General features: G+C 62.7%; 1 protein-coding gene across 1 annotated transcript in view; it reads left to right on the top strand.

Annotated features, from left to right (window-relative positions):
- The first annotated feature begins 1,171 nt into the window (after nt 1–1,171).
- The window catches only part of CAPN15 (calpain 15), a 31,740-nt gene continuing 16,660 nt past the window's right edge, over nt 1,172–16,251 (top strand). Inside the window, exons 1-2 of the mRNA XM_011967009.1 lie at nt 1,172–1,220; nt 14,621–16,096. Of these exons, the coding sequence (XP_011822399.1) occupies nt 14,643–16,096 (1,454 nt within the window). The 5' untranslated portion in view covers nt 1,172–1,220; nt 14,621–14,642. The remainder of the gene's footprint in view (nt 1,221–14,620; nt 16,097–16,251) is intronic.

A 16,251-nucleotide genomic window follows, 5' to 3' on the forward strand; every position in this document is an offset into this window, starting at 1 on the left:
GCTGAGGCAGGAGAATGGCGTGAACCTGGGAGGCGGAGCTTGCAGTGAGCTGAGATCCAGCCACTGCACTCCACCCTGGGCGACAGAGCAAGAGTCCGTCTCAAAAAAAAAAAAAGAAAAAAAAAAAGAAAAAAGGAAAAAAAAGGTTGATGCTTGTGCCACTGGACACACCCGCACACCATCCTCATGCTGATCACAAAGAGGGTGAGGGGCCGGGCACAGTGGCTCATGCCTGTAATCCCAGCACTGTGGGAGGCCGAGGCGGGCAGGTCATTTGAGGTCAGGAGTTCGAGACCAGCCTGACCAATATGGTGAAACCCTACTAAAAATACAAAAATTAGCTGGGCGTGGTGGCAGGCGCCTGTCATCCCAGCTACTTGGGAGGCTGAGGCAGAATAGCTTGAACCTGGGAGGTGGAGGCTGCAGTGAGCTGAAATTGTGCCGCTGCACTCCAGCCTGGGTGACAGAATGAGACTCTATCTCAAAAAATAGAATGAAACAAAAAATTTAAAACCAAAAAAAAGAGGGTGATGGCTGAGTGAGGAGGCCACCGTGGGCCGCACACAGGGCCCAGGAAGGACAGGGCGCAGGGAGTATGAGCGTCCTGTCCACTGCAGTCGCTCCGCCATGGAAAGCAGGACCTGAGAGAAGCAAAGCTGCCTGGCTCAAAGCAGTGGCCGTCCTGCTGGCAGTTGTAGTGGCCGGGTAGCACTCGGGCCGGGATCCAGGGGAGTGTAGGTGGCCACCTGGCCGTGTGCCTGAGCCCTGCCCAAGCTGGGCACCTTTCCCTGGCAGTGCCTGGTAAGCTCGGCTGCCCTACTCATGGACTCTTGCCCATGGCCTGTTCCTTGTAGCAGGGCCGGGCTGTGGGAGGTCTGGACAGGATCTTGAATGGCCCTGTCTGCGGTCCTGGCTGGCCGGAGGTTGACTGCACTGGACAGGTCAGGGGCCTTAAACCAGGGTAGTGAGGAACCAGCCGAGCCCATGATGCTCCCCAGGCTGCCTTTGGCTCTCGGACAGACAAGCTTCTAAGGCGAAAGGTCTCCTGGGGCTGATTTCCAGGGACTTTGGCTCCTGCAGAGCGGCCTGGAGGCGGGGCTTGGTGTTCCAGGGCCAGAGTCCTCCCGGTGGAAGCTGAGGGGCCTGATTAAATGCCTCCCTTCCTAGGCAGCAGCCCAGACGCGGCACAGAGAGGGCTCGGGAGCTTGCGGCAGCTTCAGGTGAGTTTCCTCCCAAGCACCGCGGCTCATTTATGGGTTTGTTTGGGCTGCAGAACTGTTCGTGGAGCAGCGGGGTTGGAGTGCCCATGGCTGGGGGCCTCTCCTCAGAGCCCTTGATTCACAGAGCCCCTCGAAGCCCGCAGTCCTGCCTGCCCTGAAGAGCCTGGTTCTCCCAGCCGTTTGGGCTGTGGTCCTGTTGTGGGAGGTGACAGTGAGGGCGCACTGCCTGGGGTCCTGACGGGGGTGTTTGACCCTTTGGTGGCCTCCCCTGTGCTGTGGTCCCAGCCCCCAGATGGAGCCCCCCGTCCCCACGGCAGCACTGGGGCAGGGCTGGTGAGGAGCATGTGCATGGCCCCCGCCGCTGTCCTCAGCCAGGAGGATGCCTGGTCCCTGAGGAGCGGCCTCCACCTGTTTCTGGAGAATGCTGTCCTGCCAGTTGTCACTGGGGATGGGCGGTCGTAGTCCACGTCCTCCCCCAGGGCGGGGCCCTGGCCTGGTTTCTTGTAGGGACGATGGGAAGCCCCGTCCTCAGCCCTCCCACCTCATGGATGAGCTTCACGTCCTTGGGGCCATCTCCTCCACAGGGGGCCTTAGCGTCAGTGGGGACACAGGCAGAGGTGCCTGTCTTCGGGTTGTGGGGACCGACTGAGCTTTGTCCCAGTAGTGGCTGGCTCTTGTTTTCTGTCTGGACCAGCAGCCTCTGGTCTGGTGGGTGCAGTTCTAGGGCGCAGTGGGTTGGCCGTGGGGCCAGTCCGGGCCACCAGCTGCCTGGACACAGGGGCCTCCGCTTTCTGTCTGCTGCCCCGCACACCCCCAACTCAGGCAGGGGTGACACTGGGGCATCTTTGTTGGGGTCGCTGCGGTTCCCATGGTGGTGAGATGGCTCTGGTGAAAGACTGATCGAGATGCAGGGCCCGGGAGCAGGTGCTGTGTGAGTGGTACACGCCTGTGTCACCTGCGGGGCAGGGGAGGGCCCAGGGTATACAGCCATGTACATCATTAGTTAGCAAGACAGTGAGGAGTGTGTGTGGAGTGGATGCAGCTGTGGGTGCCACCCGCGCAAGGCTGGGGGTTGCTGTGCCAGCCCTGCTCCCATGTGGGCTCCTAGCTTCCCAGGTGGGGATGCTGACCCAGGGAGGTGCCTTTGCCTGCACCCACTGGAGTCTCAGGAACATGCGTCACATCCCCACATCATGCCCACTGAGCCCACCACCTACTGAGAGGCACCCTGAGACCCTGTCCTGCCACAGGTAGGCTGTCAAGGCCAGCACCAGAGACCCCCAGCAGACCTCAGTGGCCACAGATGGAGTGGGGCGGCAACGGTCACCTCCAGGACTCAGCCCTGTGCTGAGTCGTGGACAGTGTGGTCATACTGGCCCTTCTCATGCGCATCCCCTGGCTGGACACTCCTTGCTGCCCTCACGGGGTATGTGTGTGGCATGCCTCATACAGGACAGGGACCAGCCAGTTGGCCCTGCTCATTAACCACTTGTCCCCACTGGGCAGTGGCGGCCTCACCTCTGCAATTCTCCGAGGCTGGATCTAGGCCACCGCCCCGTTTAAAACTAGGGCAGCGGTTCCCAGGGAGGGTGGGGAGCTGCACGGTTGGACTTGTGGGGGGCAGGCATGGGTCCACACAGCCCGGGGCCCTCAGCACCCTGCCCCTCCAGGAAGCCCGGAGGTGGGCGTGGCTGCAGCCTGGCTCTGTGACAGTGCTAAGTCCTGGCCACTCTCGAGGTGCCGCCCTGAGAGTGAGCCTCTGCCGGCACGGCTCCTGCTGGTTCCCATTCGCAAGCACCTAAAACAGCCTGGCCCACAGCAGAGGCCCCGGGGGTGTTTGCTAAACCAGCGGGGGGCACGTGCGGCTCACAGGAGCGGCACAGATGCTCCACCAGCAGCAGGCCCTGCAGGAGCAGCAGCGGCCCAGGGCGTGTCCCCAGGGTCAGGGCTCGACATGCTCTGCGGGTCCTCACCCTGTCCCTGGGGGACCAGTCTGGGCACACTCCTTGGTGACAGTGTCTCCCCCTCACCCCCAGTTATTTGGACAGGAACTTGGTGACGGTGCCCCCCACTCCTCCCCCGGTTATTCGGACAGGAACTTGGTGACAGTGTCTCCCCCCCACCCCCAGTTATTCGGACAGGAACTTGGTGACAGTGTCTCCCCCCCAACCCCAGTTATTCAGACAGGAACTTGGTGACGGTGCCCCCCACTCCCCCCTCGGTTATTCGAACAGGAACTTGGTGACGGTGCCTCCCCTCCCCGGTTATTCAGACAGGAACTTGGTGACGGTGACAGTGCCCCCCCAATCGCCCCTCCCACCCGGTTATTCGGACAGGGAGCCAGGAGGGGAACCACGGATTGACCTGACCTGCGTCCAGCCCTCCTCAGGGTCACTGCACTGGGTGATTCACATGTGCCCAGGCCCTGAAGTGGGCTGGACCTGGGAGTGGCAAGCGAGCCTTCCTCCCGAGAGCCTCTGGCTGGCCGCAGCAGGCCCTGTCCCCGCTGTCCTCAGGCGAGTGGCCCTGGACATGATAACCCCCTGCCAAGGTCTGGCCGGAGCCAGCACCCACGGCCGAGATACAATCAGCCCTGGCTGGGCGCTGTCCCTGGAGGTGGCTACTGGTTCTGCCCTCCCTCGTTCTCACCACTCCTTGCCCCTCTTTCCTGGGGTCCCCTCCCATCGGAGTCTTCCTCCTAAATGCAGTTCTCTCCCTGTAGGGGAACGCCGGCTGGGAGCCTTTGTTTTTTTTTTTTTGCCCAGGCTGGAGCGCAGTGGCGCGATCTCGGCTCACTGCAACCTCCGCCTCCCGGGTTCAAGCAATTCTCTGCCTCAGCCTTCCGAGTAGTTGGCATTACAGGCGCGTGCCACCACCCCCAGCTAATTTTTGTATTTTTAGTAGAGATGTGGTTTCACCATCTTGGCCAGGCTGGTCTCGAACTCCTGACCTCATGATCCACCCACCTCAGCCTCCCAAAGTGCTGGGATTACAGGCGTGATCCCCCCACACCCGGCCTGGGAGTCTTTTCCGTAGCTGCTCGTCCTTTACTAGCATTTGTCCATCCATGAGTGGATGGGGACGCAGGAGGACCCAGGACCCACACCTGCAGTCGGGAAGGCTGGCAGGGTGGATTTCCGGAAGAGCATCAGTGCCAGCTTCCCACAGTCACCCCTGTGATGGGACCCTCAGGTTTGCACGTGGCTGGCAGCTGTGTCCCGGGAGTCCCAACTGCTTGCAGCCCTTGCTCCTTAGTGGGCCTTGCCAGCCAGGGCAGGGCCCCCGCCACCCACACGGGGCTCTCGACTCCTCTGGCAGCAGGTCAGGAGCGGTTCAGTGATGCCATCTCTGGAGATCCCCTGGCGTGCGCTGGAAAACTCCAGAGAGGCCTTAACAGAGCCGGCTGTTCCGCTTCCGTGACAGGGATGTTTGCTCTTCTGGGCGGGCTCCTCTCCTCCGAGCACCCACGAGAGGGTACTGTGTTGTCCCTGCTCTCCTAGGACAGGCCTCCCTCCTGTCCAGATGGGGCCCACAGGGTCGGGTGGCTGAGACTGGCTCCAGCTCAGGGAGGGTTTTCGGAGCGAGCACAGGGGAGCAGGAGGCCGGCAAGCAGCTCACTTCCTGCCCTGGGTACAGCTGGGCACCATGTCTGCCCTGGGCCTGCTAAAGGCATCAGTGAGGAGCAGGCAGGACCTCGTATGAGCCTGTGTTTCTAGCAGCGCGCGTGACCCCAGGTGCCACGTGCGTGAGTGCATGGGTGGGTGAGTGCGTGGGTGGGTGAGTGGCGAAGGCGCTGAGACTGGCCCCGGCGGGCACACAGTCCTCACACACAACAGGGGCAGGGCTCCTGTCAGAGCCAAACCAGCTCAGGGCCCAGTGCAAGCGGTTTCTGTCCCGTGGCACCTCCGCTAGTCACAGCTCCCACCCAAGCCCTGCCCCACTTAGGGTTTGGCTGCAGAAGGGGAGTGTCGGAAATGCCCAACCCGTCTCCCGTGAGGGACTCCTGCGTGGCATGGGCTGGGGAGTGCAGGGGTCGTTTGGGTGGTTCCAGGGTCTGGCGTAGCCACACGAGAGGCCCTGAGTTGATGTGGGCTCCCTGCTGGGTAGCCTGCTCCGTGCGTGCTGGGCTCCCAGCATTGCATCCAGTGGCATTCAGGGCCCTGTGGACCTCGCCTGCGTCCTGCGCGTTTAAACGCTGCCCCTTGTGGAGGCCACCAGCACTGGTGGCTGCAGGGCCTGTAGTGTGGCGCGTCCACGTGAGATGAGTGGCCAGGCACAGTTGTGTCCAGAGACGCAGCCTGGAGAACGGGCCTGGATGTCTCCGTCATGGTTTTGTGTTCGTGTCACACGGACGCAGCGATGCCTCAGACACCTCGGATCGTGCAGGGCACGCGGCCAAGGCTTGTTTTGTCTGTTCCTTTTCTCCTGTCTTACGTGGCTACCAGGAGGCCTGCCACGACTCCCGTGGCCCCCGTCCACACTGCGTGGCGCTTTCCAGCCTGGCTGCCAGCTGCCCCTTTGAGCGCAGGTGTGAGCACAGGGTGGTCCCTGGGGAGAAGCACCGGCAGGCGAGTGAGCCAGGCTGTGCCCAGTCAGACCCCTGCAGACCCCGAGGCTTGAATTTCATGGAACTCTCACCTCTCACGGAGTATTGTTTTTCTTTCGATTTTTTCCCAACCATTTAAAAATTTAAAAGCCATTGTTGACTTGAGGGCTGGACCAGGCTTAGGGCTGGGCTCTGGTCCGCACCCCACACTGGCCCTGTGTGTCCTGTGCCAATTCTGCCTGCGGGGCAGGCCTGAGCCACCACAGGATTGCGGGGTCCTCAGGGTGCAGGGCCCGCGATGCTTCACCCCTCCCACGACCCCAGCACCTTCAGAGAAAACGGCCCTCGTGTCGAGTGGAGCGGTTCAGGCGAACGTTATCACCACACGGGGGACTTGGCGGCTTCTGCCCCAGGCTTCAAAGGAGAGGGGATCCAGAATTGTCTGTCCCACCCCCTCAGCCCCTGCCCTTGAAGCTTCTGTCCCTAAGGCTGTGGGGAGGAACCAGGGAAGGGCTGGCGTGTCTGCTGTGGCATCCCAGGTGCTCGCGCCTCACTGAGCTCAACTCCTGCGGTCTCAGAGCTGCAGGCCCCTCCCGGGTGTCAGAGCTGCAGGCCCCTCCGTGGTGTCAGAGCTGCAGGTCCCTCCCGGGTGTCAGAGCTGCAGGCCCCTCCCGGGTGTCAGAGCTGCAGGCCCCTCCCGGGTGTCAGAGCTGCAGGTCCCTCCCGGGTGTCAGAGCTGCAGGTCCCTCCCGGGTGTCAGAGCTGCAGGTCCCTCCCGGGTGTCAGAGCTGCAGGTCCCTCCCGGGTGTCAGAGCTGCAGGTCCCTCCCGGGTGTCAGAGCTGCAGTTCCCTCCCGGGTGTCAGAGCTGCAGTTCCCTCCCGGGTGTCAGAGCTGCAGGCCCCTCCCGGGTGTCAGAGCTGCAGGCCCCTCTCGGGTGTCAGGACACTGACTGGAAAGGCTCCCCCACATCCCTGAACTCCAAAGGGTATGTCCTTTGGTGCTTTTTTTTTTTTTTTGGCTCTGTCTGCCAGGCTGGAGTGCAGTTGTGGTACTCAAGCCATCCTCCCACGTCAGCCTTCTGAGTAGCTTGGTCTACAGGTGCACACCACCGTGCCCAGAGAGTTTAGTTTTCTGTAAAAACAGGGTCTCACTGTGTTGCCCAGGCTGGTCTGGAACTCTTGGGCTCAGGTGATCCCCCACACATGGCAGCTTTGACACTTGACCATTTCCTCCCAAGCTCTACCCTGACACTGGCTCTGTGTCCCAGAGACTTAATCAGAAGCTGGTAGAAGGGCTGTGAAGTGTGTCGCAGTGGGAACTGCCGGTCAGCCCACAGCTGGCCTGCCTGCATGCCCACCTTGGCCCCGATCTTGGCAGGGAGAGGGGGGCGTATCGGACTCTGGGGAGAGCAGCTGCCTGCGCTGGCAGGGTCCTCCCGTCTCAGGGTTAACGTTCTCAGCTGTATTTGATTTCTCCTCAGCCAGAGCGGGTAAGATGGCCTTCCCAGAAGCACAGGTGGGCTGTGTGTCAGAGGCCCTGGACACCTGTGCCTCTCCCGGGCCTCCCAGCAGGGGTGGCTGTCGCCTCTCTGGAGGGGAGACCCCAGGAACCGGCCCTGCCCTCAGCCACAGCCTCACAGGTTCCTTGTGTTTCTCGGGGTCTGGGGCGGGCACAGGCTCTGTGGGTGCACACGGCACGGTCAGGCTCCCATCCTTCTAGAAGGCTGCAGAGTGGCGTGTGGGCAGCTGTGTGACGTGGCCCCAGATCTCCATCTGGCCTGGCCTGCAGCAGCTCCCTAGGCCCTCTGCTACCTCCCCTGCCTACCTCTGGCTAGACGTCCTCTTGACCTTTTCTTCTGTGATAAAGCAAAAGCGTGTGATCTCTTTTCTCACCAAGGAATAAAACGTCTCTGAACACTACAGACGTGATGCCGGGCTTTTGGGGGCCGGGGGGCATCCTAGGGCCCTGAGGGAGGAGCCCCGTGGGTGCCGACATCGGGCCCCGGGCCCTGCACCGAGACATCCCCTCAGCTCACCCCAGGCGGCTGGGCATGCTGGGAAGTCCTCCCAGGCTGTGTGTGTGAATCATGCTGTTTCTTCTCTATTTTCTCTCTCTGTCTGTTTATTTTTGTTGTGTGTCACTCTGACCAGCCGGCCGCCCTGTCTCTTCCCTCCATGCTCCGCTTCGCCCGCTGCCGGCCAGAGGTGACCAGGTCCGGCTCTCAGCACGGCCGCCGGCCGGGGGGCCATGGGGAGCTCCGCCTCCTCCCTGGCCGCAGAGACCGAGTCGGACCACAGCTTCCCCGGGGGGCCGCCCTACCCAGGTCCCCCGGCAGCGGCTGGCTGGTGTAGGAGCGGCCCAGGGGGACCCGTCTGGGGAGGTGCCCTGGTCAGCCGGCAGCACCAGCCCCCACGGCCCCGGGCCCGCAGGTAAGAGGTGGGGAGGGGTGGCCCCGGAGGGGTCCCGGGGGCAGAGGGCCTCTTTGTCAGGGTACCCCCTCCTTGGCAGAGGTGCTTGCAGAGAAGTGGGTCCCTACTCCTACCAGTTGTAGCAGCTCTTCCCAGGGTGCAGAAGCTGAGCAGGTCTGGCACCCCGGCCTCGGCCTGGCTGGTCGTGGGTGGGAACTGGGGGACCCCGGCCTCGGCCTGGCTGGTCGTGGGTGGGATCTGGGGGACCCCGGCCTCGGCCTGGCTGGTCGTGGGTGGGAACTGGGGGACCCCGGCCTCGGCCTGGCTGGTCGTGGGTGGGAGCTGGGGGACCCCGGCCTCGGCCTGGCTGGTCGTGGGTGGGATCTGGGGGACCCCGGCCTCGGCCTGGCTGGTCGTGGGTGGGAACTGGGGGACCCCGGGCTCGGCCTGGCTGGTCGTGGGTGGGAACTGGGGCTTGCGTGCCCAATCCCGGCGGCCTGTGTCTCTCACAGGCTGTGCTGCACGCAGAGAAGCTGTTCCTGAACCTTCTCTTTGGGCTGGGATCGCTGGCGGCTACATGCTCTGGGCACGCTGCCTGCTGCCCACGGTTTCAGAGCTGCCAGCACTCGCTGGGCTCCACCTGCTGCCCCTCCGGGGGTCACAGGCCGCATGGCTTGGTGGCCGAACTCCACGTGCTGGCTTCTCACAACTGTTACCGCGGCCTTGGCTACCCGCTGCGTCCCTTGGGAGCCCCCACTGGGTTCTGGGGTGCCTGGTGTGGAGGCAGCCCAGGCGGCGAGGTCTGGACTAGCTGGACACCACCAATGCTCCAGCCGTCACCCCATCCTGACCCTCACTGGAGGCGGGGACTCGGGGGCCCGCGGCCTCACGGCCAGTGCTACAGTGGCAGCTCTTGCTCTCACAGAGGGTCCAGGCCTGGCCTCTGCAGACAACGTGCCTGCATCTCACACTGGAAAGGGCCTGTCAGGCTGCACCTGGCAGCAGCTTCCTGCAGACCCAGCTCCCACGTGGGACGGCATCCTGCTGTCTGCTGGCCCCCAGGTGGGGGGGATGGGTGTGGAGCTGCACGCAGTGGGCAAGGCCATGACAGGTGGCCAGGCCTGGGGACCAGCCTCCAGGTGGCATCCAAGCTGAGGCCTGAGCTCCGGCCGACAGGGCTGAGGATGCAGGGGATGACCAGGGGCCGTGTGGGAGAGCCCTGGATCCCCATCTGAGAGTGACCCCGATGGACAGGGAGGAGCCCCATCTGAGTGACCCCGATGGACAGGGAGATGTGGCAGAGGTGGGGCCGTGTGGGGCCTGGTGCTCCTCCTGCATGTGGTGGCACCGGAGCACCTCTTAGTTCCAGGTGTTACTGCCCCAGCCGCCTCCCAGTGAGCGTCTCCACGTGCGCCAACAACGGCTTTATTGAGGTAGAACTTACCAGATTCACCTGTTACAAGACTGCAGTTTGGTCACTCTCAGCCGTTTGTAGAGTTGTACAGCCGTCATTGCAGTCCAGCGTTATAGCATCCTGCAGCCCAGAGAGACCCCCAGCCCCACAGTCCAGAGGGCCCCCCCATCCCCACAGTCCAGCATCACAGCATCCCGCAGCCCAGAGGGACCCCCAGCCCCGGACGGCCACTGACCGGCTTCCTGTCTGGGTTTGCCTTGTGCAGAAGGTGCGCGGATGTGGGGCCCCGTGTCTGGCCTCTTCACTTGGCACCGTGCCCTCCAGGTTCATGCACGTGCAGCCCGAGGCAGTTTCATTCACTGCTTCGTTGCGGGACGAACCACATTTTATCTGTTCATGGACACTGGGACTGCTTCCACGTGGTTTCTGTGGACAATGCTGTGAACATTCTTGATGAGGTTTTGCGTGGACCTGTTTTCACTTACCTTGCGTAGATACCTAGGAGTGGGATTGCTGGGGCGTGTGGTGAACTGTGACGTCCTGAGGAACTGCCAAGCCGTCTTCCACAGCGGCTGCCTCACCGGGTTCCCACTCGCAAGGCCCTTGACAGCTCCTGCTGTTGTCTGTCCTTGTGATTCTGGCCATCCCAGGGGGTGGCAGCTGGTATCTGCTTAGCTTTGATCTGCGTTTCCCTGGTGGCCAGCCTTGTGGGGCCTCTCTCCCTGTCTCATCCACCTATGCCTGTCTTCTTTTCTTTTTTTTTTTTTTTTTGAGACGGAGTCTCGCTCTGTCGCCCAGGCTGGAGTGCAGTGGCGCAATCTCGGCTCACTGCAAGCTGCGCCTCCCGGGTTCACGCCATTCTCCTGCCTCAGCCTCCCGAGTAGCTGGGACTACAGGCGCCCGCCACTGTGCCCGGCTAATTTTTTCTATTTTTAGTAGAGACGGGGTTTCACCATGGTCTCGATCTCCTGACCTTGTGATCCGCCCGCCTCGGCCTCTCAAAGTGCTGGGATTACAAGCGTGAGCCACCGCGCCCGGCCTGCCTGTCTTCTTTTCATTCATTCACTTATTTATTCATTCCGAGACAGGGTCTCACTCTGTCACCCAGGCTGGAGTACAGTGGTGTGAGGACAGCTTGCTGCAGCTTCTACTTCCTGGGTTCAAGGGAACCTCCTATCTCAGCCTCCCAAGTAGCTGGAACTACAGGCGTGCACCACCACAGCTGGTTAATTTAAAAGAAAAAAATTTGGCCGGTGGATCACCTGAGGTCAGGAGTTCAAGACCAGCCTGGCCAACATGGTGAAACCCCATCTCTACTAAAACAAAAATTAGCTGGGCGTGGTGGCGGGCACCTATAATCCCAGCTACTAGGGAGACAGAAGCAGGAGAATCCTCTGAACCCGGGAGGCAGAGGTTGCAGTGAGCCAGGATGGCACCACCGCACTCCAGCGTGGGTAACAGAGTGAGACTCTGTCTCAAAATAAAATAAAATAAAAATACAAACCCTGAGCTTGAGGGTCGAGACTGCAGTGAGCTGTGATCGCACCACCGCAGCCCAGCTTGGGCGACACAGTGAGACGCTGTCTCAAAAAAACTTACAGAAAAATGTAGAAAGAATTGTTCCCTTTCATTTCCAGAGGACAGAGGACTTTCGGCCCCTGCTTTTTGAGCATCGGGCGGAGTTTCAGACCTCAGGAGGGCCTCTCCGGTCTACAGCTCCCAACGGCCTCAGGCCACGCTCCCAGGATCCCCTGGGACTGGCCTAGGACTATTGGGGGGTGGCGGCGGTGATTCTGGCTACGGGGACGGAAGCGGGGCAGGCGCGGGGTCTGCTGTGCCGGGCGTGTAGGGCGTGTGTCAGACTTTAGATCTGGCCTGCAGGGTCAGGCCGTGGTGTCTGGTGACGCCACATTGCTCTTTCTCTTTCACCCTTGCCTCCTGCTGGGCCCTCCCCTGGGTCGACATCCCTGGGGCCACTCCTGCCACGGCCCGCTGCTGTGGGGCCTGAGCTCCAGGCAGCTCCTGTCTGCTGCTGCAAGCAGGCCCCCAAGGTGCATGGTGAGGAGACCCCCAGGCTAGAGATGAGCGAGAGCGGTGGGAGAGCAGACTGTGGGAAGGCAGATGGGGTCCACACACGGAGCCCTCCCCACCACATGTATGCACAGGCGACCCCTGCTCTGCTCCGACAGAGGGCGCTGGGACTGGGGAAGGTCAGCCACAGCAGCCCTGGCATTGACTGAAGAGCTGCCTGCCCGGCTCGCTGCCCTGGTGGCCGCTGAATTCTCCCAACGCCCCAGGAGAGCAGGTGCTGTGGTCCCATGACCGCTCCCCCGTATGGACGAAGGGGTGGTGCACAGGCCGGCGGAGCCTGGGAGAGCCAGGTGCAGCCTGTGTCTCCCCCGCAGCATGTGGCCGGCACGGGGCTGAGGTCCTGTACAGCTGCCAGGGCCTGACTCAAATCGGTAAACCAGTAGTCTACGGGCCAGCGGCTTCAGACACAGAGGAGCAAGCGCAGGTGCTGTCCCTCAATCAGTAAGCAACGGGCCAGGCACTGGCGGCTTAGGACAGAGAGGCAACAAGGGTAGACCCCACCTGGAAGGCTGACCAGCGGCTGGGCTGTGGCCAGCCTAGGAGAGTGCAGCCCAGCTCGAGGGAGGCACCACTTCTGTCCCTTAGCACTGAGCAGAGCCCCCATGGCATCACCCACCCTGGCACAGCAGGAGGACCTTCCGACCAAGTCTGGCACCCCGGCGTATCCCGAGAGCTGTCTGGGCACAGGTCGCAGGGCTGCCCGGGCCGGACGGGGCATCTGTTCCTCAGTGTGGCCTCAGGGGCTCCGGTGCTTTGACCAAGGCCCTGGGGGCCAGAATGCAGCTTCCTGCTCCTCGCTTTTCCTAAGAAAGAGGCTGCCTCCCAGGACTGGGACGGCACCAGTCACAGACCCATGGCCTCCATGCTCCGGGGGCTGCTGTCCCGGCTGCTTCGGGGTGGGCTCCGTCTTGCACACAGCGAGCGGCTTCATCACCTCCCTTTCCAATTGGAGCTGAGTGTTGGCAACACCCAGATAACTGGGGCACACAGGTCTTGCGTGTTGGATTTTCTGGACACTTGCCTCGATTTTCCATTCAACTTGGCCTTTGTACAGTAAGGAGCGGCCCATTGTCTCCCCTGAGCCGTTCCCTTCGAAGGTGCCCATCCCACGATAGTAGGGCCTCCTCACTGAGCATGTGTGGCTGTGACTTTAGGAGGGTTCTGGGTTGAGAATTCTGAAAGGGCTTTGCTTAGGCCTAGCTTTGGGTCTTTGGGCTCCTGACGTAAGCATTTTACTTCCAGGCATTGGTGGTCTGGCCTCAGGAGGTCAAGGCTGCAGTGAGCCGTGCGTGAGCCACTGCACCATCCTGGGCAACAGAGTCAGACCCTATCTCTAAAGGTCAAAAAAAATTATTGTAAGGGTTTCAGGTCTCTGAGCCCGTGAACCTGCCCAGGCCCTGCAGAGGTGAGGGTGGCCCTGGAGTGGCTGGGGGATTGTGGAGACCAGAACCAGTGCTGAAGGGAAGGGAGGGTGGGGGCCCCACCGAGGTCTCCTGCCACTGACACCTGACCCCTGACCCTTGACCCCCTTCCACCTCGGCCCACCGAGAGAGGGTGGCACAGTGCAGACTGCGGGGTTGGTGACACTCCACTGAGTCTCCAACCACAGAAGGGCTGTGCCCTGCCTTCGCCCTCCTCACCCGTGTCCCAGGGCCATGTTTGAACTTTAGGCCTTGTTCTTGCTTCTTGGAAACCCTCCTGAACTGCAGACCGTCTTCCTGACTCACCTGGGTTTTGCCAGGACGGCTCCGAAAGGTGTCTCCCAGCAGACACACCCCACTGGCGATTTTTTGGTCATGGGGACCTGAGTTCTCTTTCTCCTCTCTGGAGCCTGTGACGCTGTCCTTGCTAGTCAGTGACAACCACAGACCCAAAGGGAGGGTGTGTCTCAGGAGGCCCAGCCCACCTCTGCCTGCACCTGCGCTCAGAGGGGCGTAGAGTCTGTGAAGGCATCTCCCGGAGTCAGGGCTGCAAAGGTCGTGGCCACTCTGCAACCCACAGGGGCGGTGGGACCAGACGCCAGGGAAGGTGCAGGTGTGGCCGGGAGCCCGCCAGCCACAGCTGCATCCATGCCCTTCTCCGCGTGAGCGATGGTGGGGAGAGGCCTGGCTCTCTGCAGGCAGATTGCTTGGGCTTTTCACAGAAGTCCACTGTGAGAGCCTTGGTCTCTGTGCTCCAGTTGGATGCCCTGAGCCTCTCCGGACACAGTCCACCCCCATCCACTCTGCCAGGGGCAGCTCAGGGCCCTCGCCTTGCGAGGCTGAGTGCAGGGAAGGTAGCATCACAGAGTTCACTCGGCTCCACAAAACAATCGTGTTGCTTGCGGAGACTTTTTGTTTTTTTGCTTCTTATGAAGAGGCAAGTTTTCTTTCTTCCTGAACCAAAAGGTTTTAGATGGAGCACAAGATTCATGCCATATTTACAAGAACAATTGATTTTTCTGCCAGGCAGAGCAGCCAGTCTGTCTCAGAGGCTGTGCTATGGAGTGGGGAGGACCCTTGCTCAGATCAGCCCATGCCTTCCCCAGGCCCCTGCCCATCCACCCACCCTTCTGTCTGAGTACCTGTTCCACGCCCGGGACGACCTGGTCCTGAGCCTGGCCGGGCCCCCCCGCCATCTGCCATCCACAGGCCTGGTGACAGAGAAAGCAGTGCCCTTGAACAGCAGCCCGGCTTTGGGGTGCTCAGCCCTCTCTGTAGGATCCTGTGTGGCTCAAGGGGTCTGGCAGGCCTCCAATGGGCAAGAGGGGCCCTGAGCCATGCGTGGATCCATTCTGGGCTGAGGCAGCTGCCACCACCGCCTGCCTCGAATGCTCAGCCCTAGGCTCTCGGCCCTGTAGCTCTGCAGCCACAGACGGTGCCTTCCCCAGGCTGAGAGAAGGGTGGGGTCCAGCCGCTCAGGACCTCACAGGGTGACCCTGATGAGCACCTTCCCTTGCAGCCACACCCACTCGCCCGGGTCTATGGCCACGGCCGGAGAGTGGTCCTGTGCGCGCTGCACCTTCCTGAACCCGGCCGGCCAGCGCCAGTGCTCCATCTGCGAGGCCCCCCGGCACAAGCCCGACCTCAACCACATCCTGCGGCTCAGCGTGGAGGAGCAGAAATGGCCCTGTGCCCGCTGCACCTTCCGCAACTTCCTGGGCAAGGAGGCCTGCGAGGTGTGTGGCTTCACCCCAGAGCCTGCACCTGGAGCTGCCCTCCTGCCAGTCCTCAACGGAGTCCTCCCCAAGCCACCCGCCATCCTTGGGGAGCCCAAGGGCAACTGCCAGGAGGAAGCAGGTCCAGTGAGGACTGCGGGGCTGGTGGCCACGGAGCCCGCCAGGGGGCAACACAAGGACAAGGACGAGGAGGAGCAGGAGGAACAGGAGGAGGAGGAGGGGACGGCGGAGCCCAGAGGGGGCTGGGCCTGCCCGCGTTGCACGCTGCACAACACACCCGTGGCCAGCTCCTGCTCCGTCTGTGGGGGCCCACGCAGGCTCTCGCTGCCACGGATCCCTCCTGAAGCCCTGGTGGTCCCGGAAGTGGTGGCCCCGGCCGGCTTCCACGTTGTGCCTGCCGCGCCTCCACCTGGACTCCCTGCGGAAGGCGCCGAGGCCAACCCCCCAGCCACCAGCCAGGGTCCAGCTGCTGAGCCAGAGCCGCCCAGGGTCCCGCCCTTCAGCCCCTTCTCGTCCACCCTGCAGAACAACCCCGTGCCACGCAGCCGACGCGAGGTTCCCCCCCAGCTGCAGCCGCCGGTGCCTGAGGCTGCCCAGCCATCACCCTCTGCCGGCTGCAGGGGACCCCCCCAGGGCTCGGGCTGGGCTGCGGCCGCCCGCCTAGCAGAGTTGCTGTCTGGCAGGCGGCTGAGTGTGCTGGAGGAAGAGGCCATGGAGGGCGGCTCCAGCCGCGTAGAGGCCAGCAGCTCCACCTCGGGCAGCGACGTCATCGACCTGGCCGGAGACACCGTGCGTTACACGCCCGCCAGCCCCTCCAGCCCCGACTTCACCACCTGGTCGTGTGCCAAGTGCACGCTCAGGAACCCCACGGCGGCCCCCAGGTGCTCGGCCTGTGGCTGCTCCAAACTACACGGCTTCCAAGAGCATGGCGAGCCCCCCACCCACTGCCCCGACTGCGGGGCGGACAAGCCCGGCCCCTGTGGCAGAGGCTGTGGACGGGTCTCCTCGACCCAGAAGGCCACCCGCGTGCTGCCCGAGCGCCCGGGCCAGTGGGCCTGCCCTGCCTGTACCCTGCTCAACGCACCACGGGCCAAGCACTGCGCTGCCTGCCACACGCCTCAGCTCCTGGTGACCCAGCGGCGGGGGGCCGCACCCCTGAGGCGCAGGGAGAGCATGCACGTGGAGCAGCGGCGGCAGACAGATGAGGGCGAGGCCAAGGCGCTCTGGGAGAACATCGTGGCCTTCTGCCGGGAGGTGAGGCGCCCCTCACCCTCTCCCTGCTCCTCAGCCTCCTGCTTCTGCCCTCCCCTTCCTAGGCTTTGGGCTCTGGCCGTGGGCTGGGGAGCAGCCCGCAAGGCCTAAGACGTGATAGGGTGGGCAGCACCCTCCACCCCGAGGCTCCAAGCTCCTGACG

Source organism: Mandrillus leucophaeus, unplaced genomic scaffold (genome assembly GCF_000951045.1).
Source record: "Mandrillus leucophaeus isolate KB7577 unplaced genomic scaffold, Mleu.le_1.0 Scaffold78, whole genome shotgun sequence".
Taxonomy (NCBI): Eukaryota; Metazoa; Chordata; class Mammalia; order Primates; family Cercopithecidae; genus Mandrillus; species Mandrillus leucophaeus.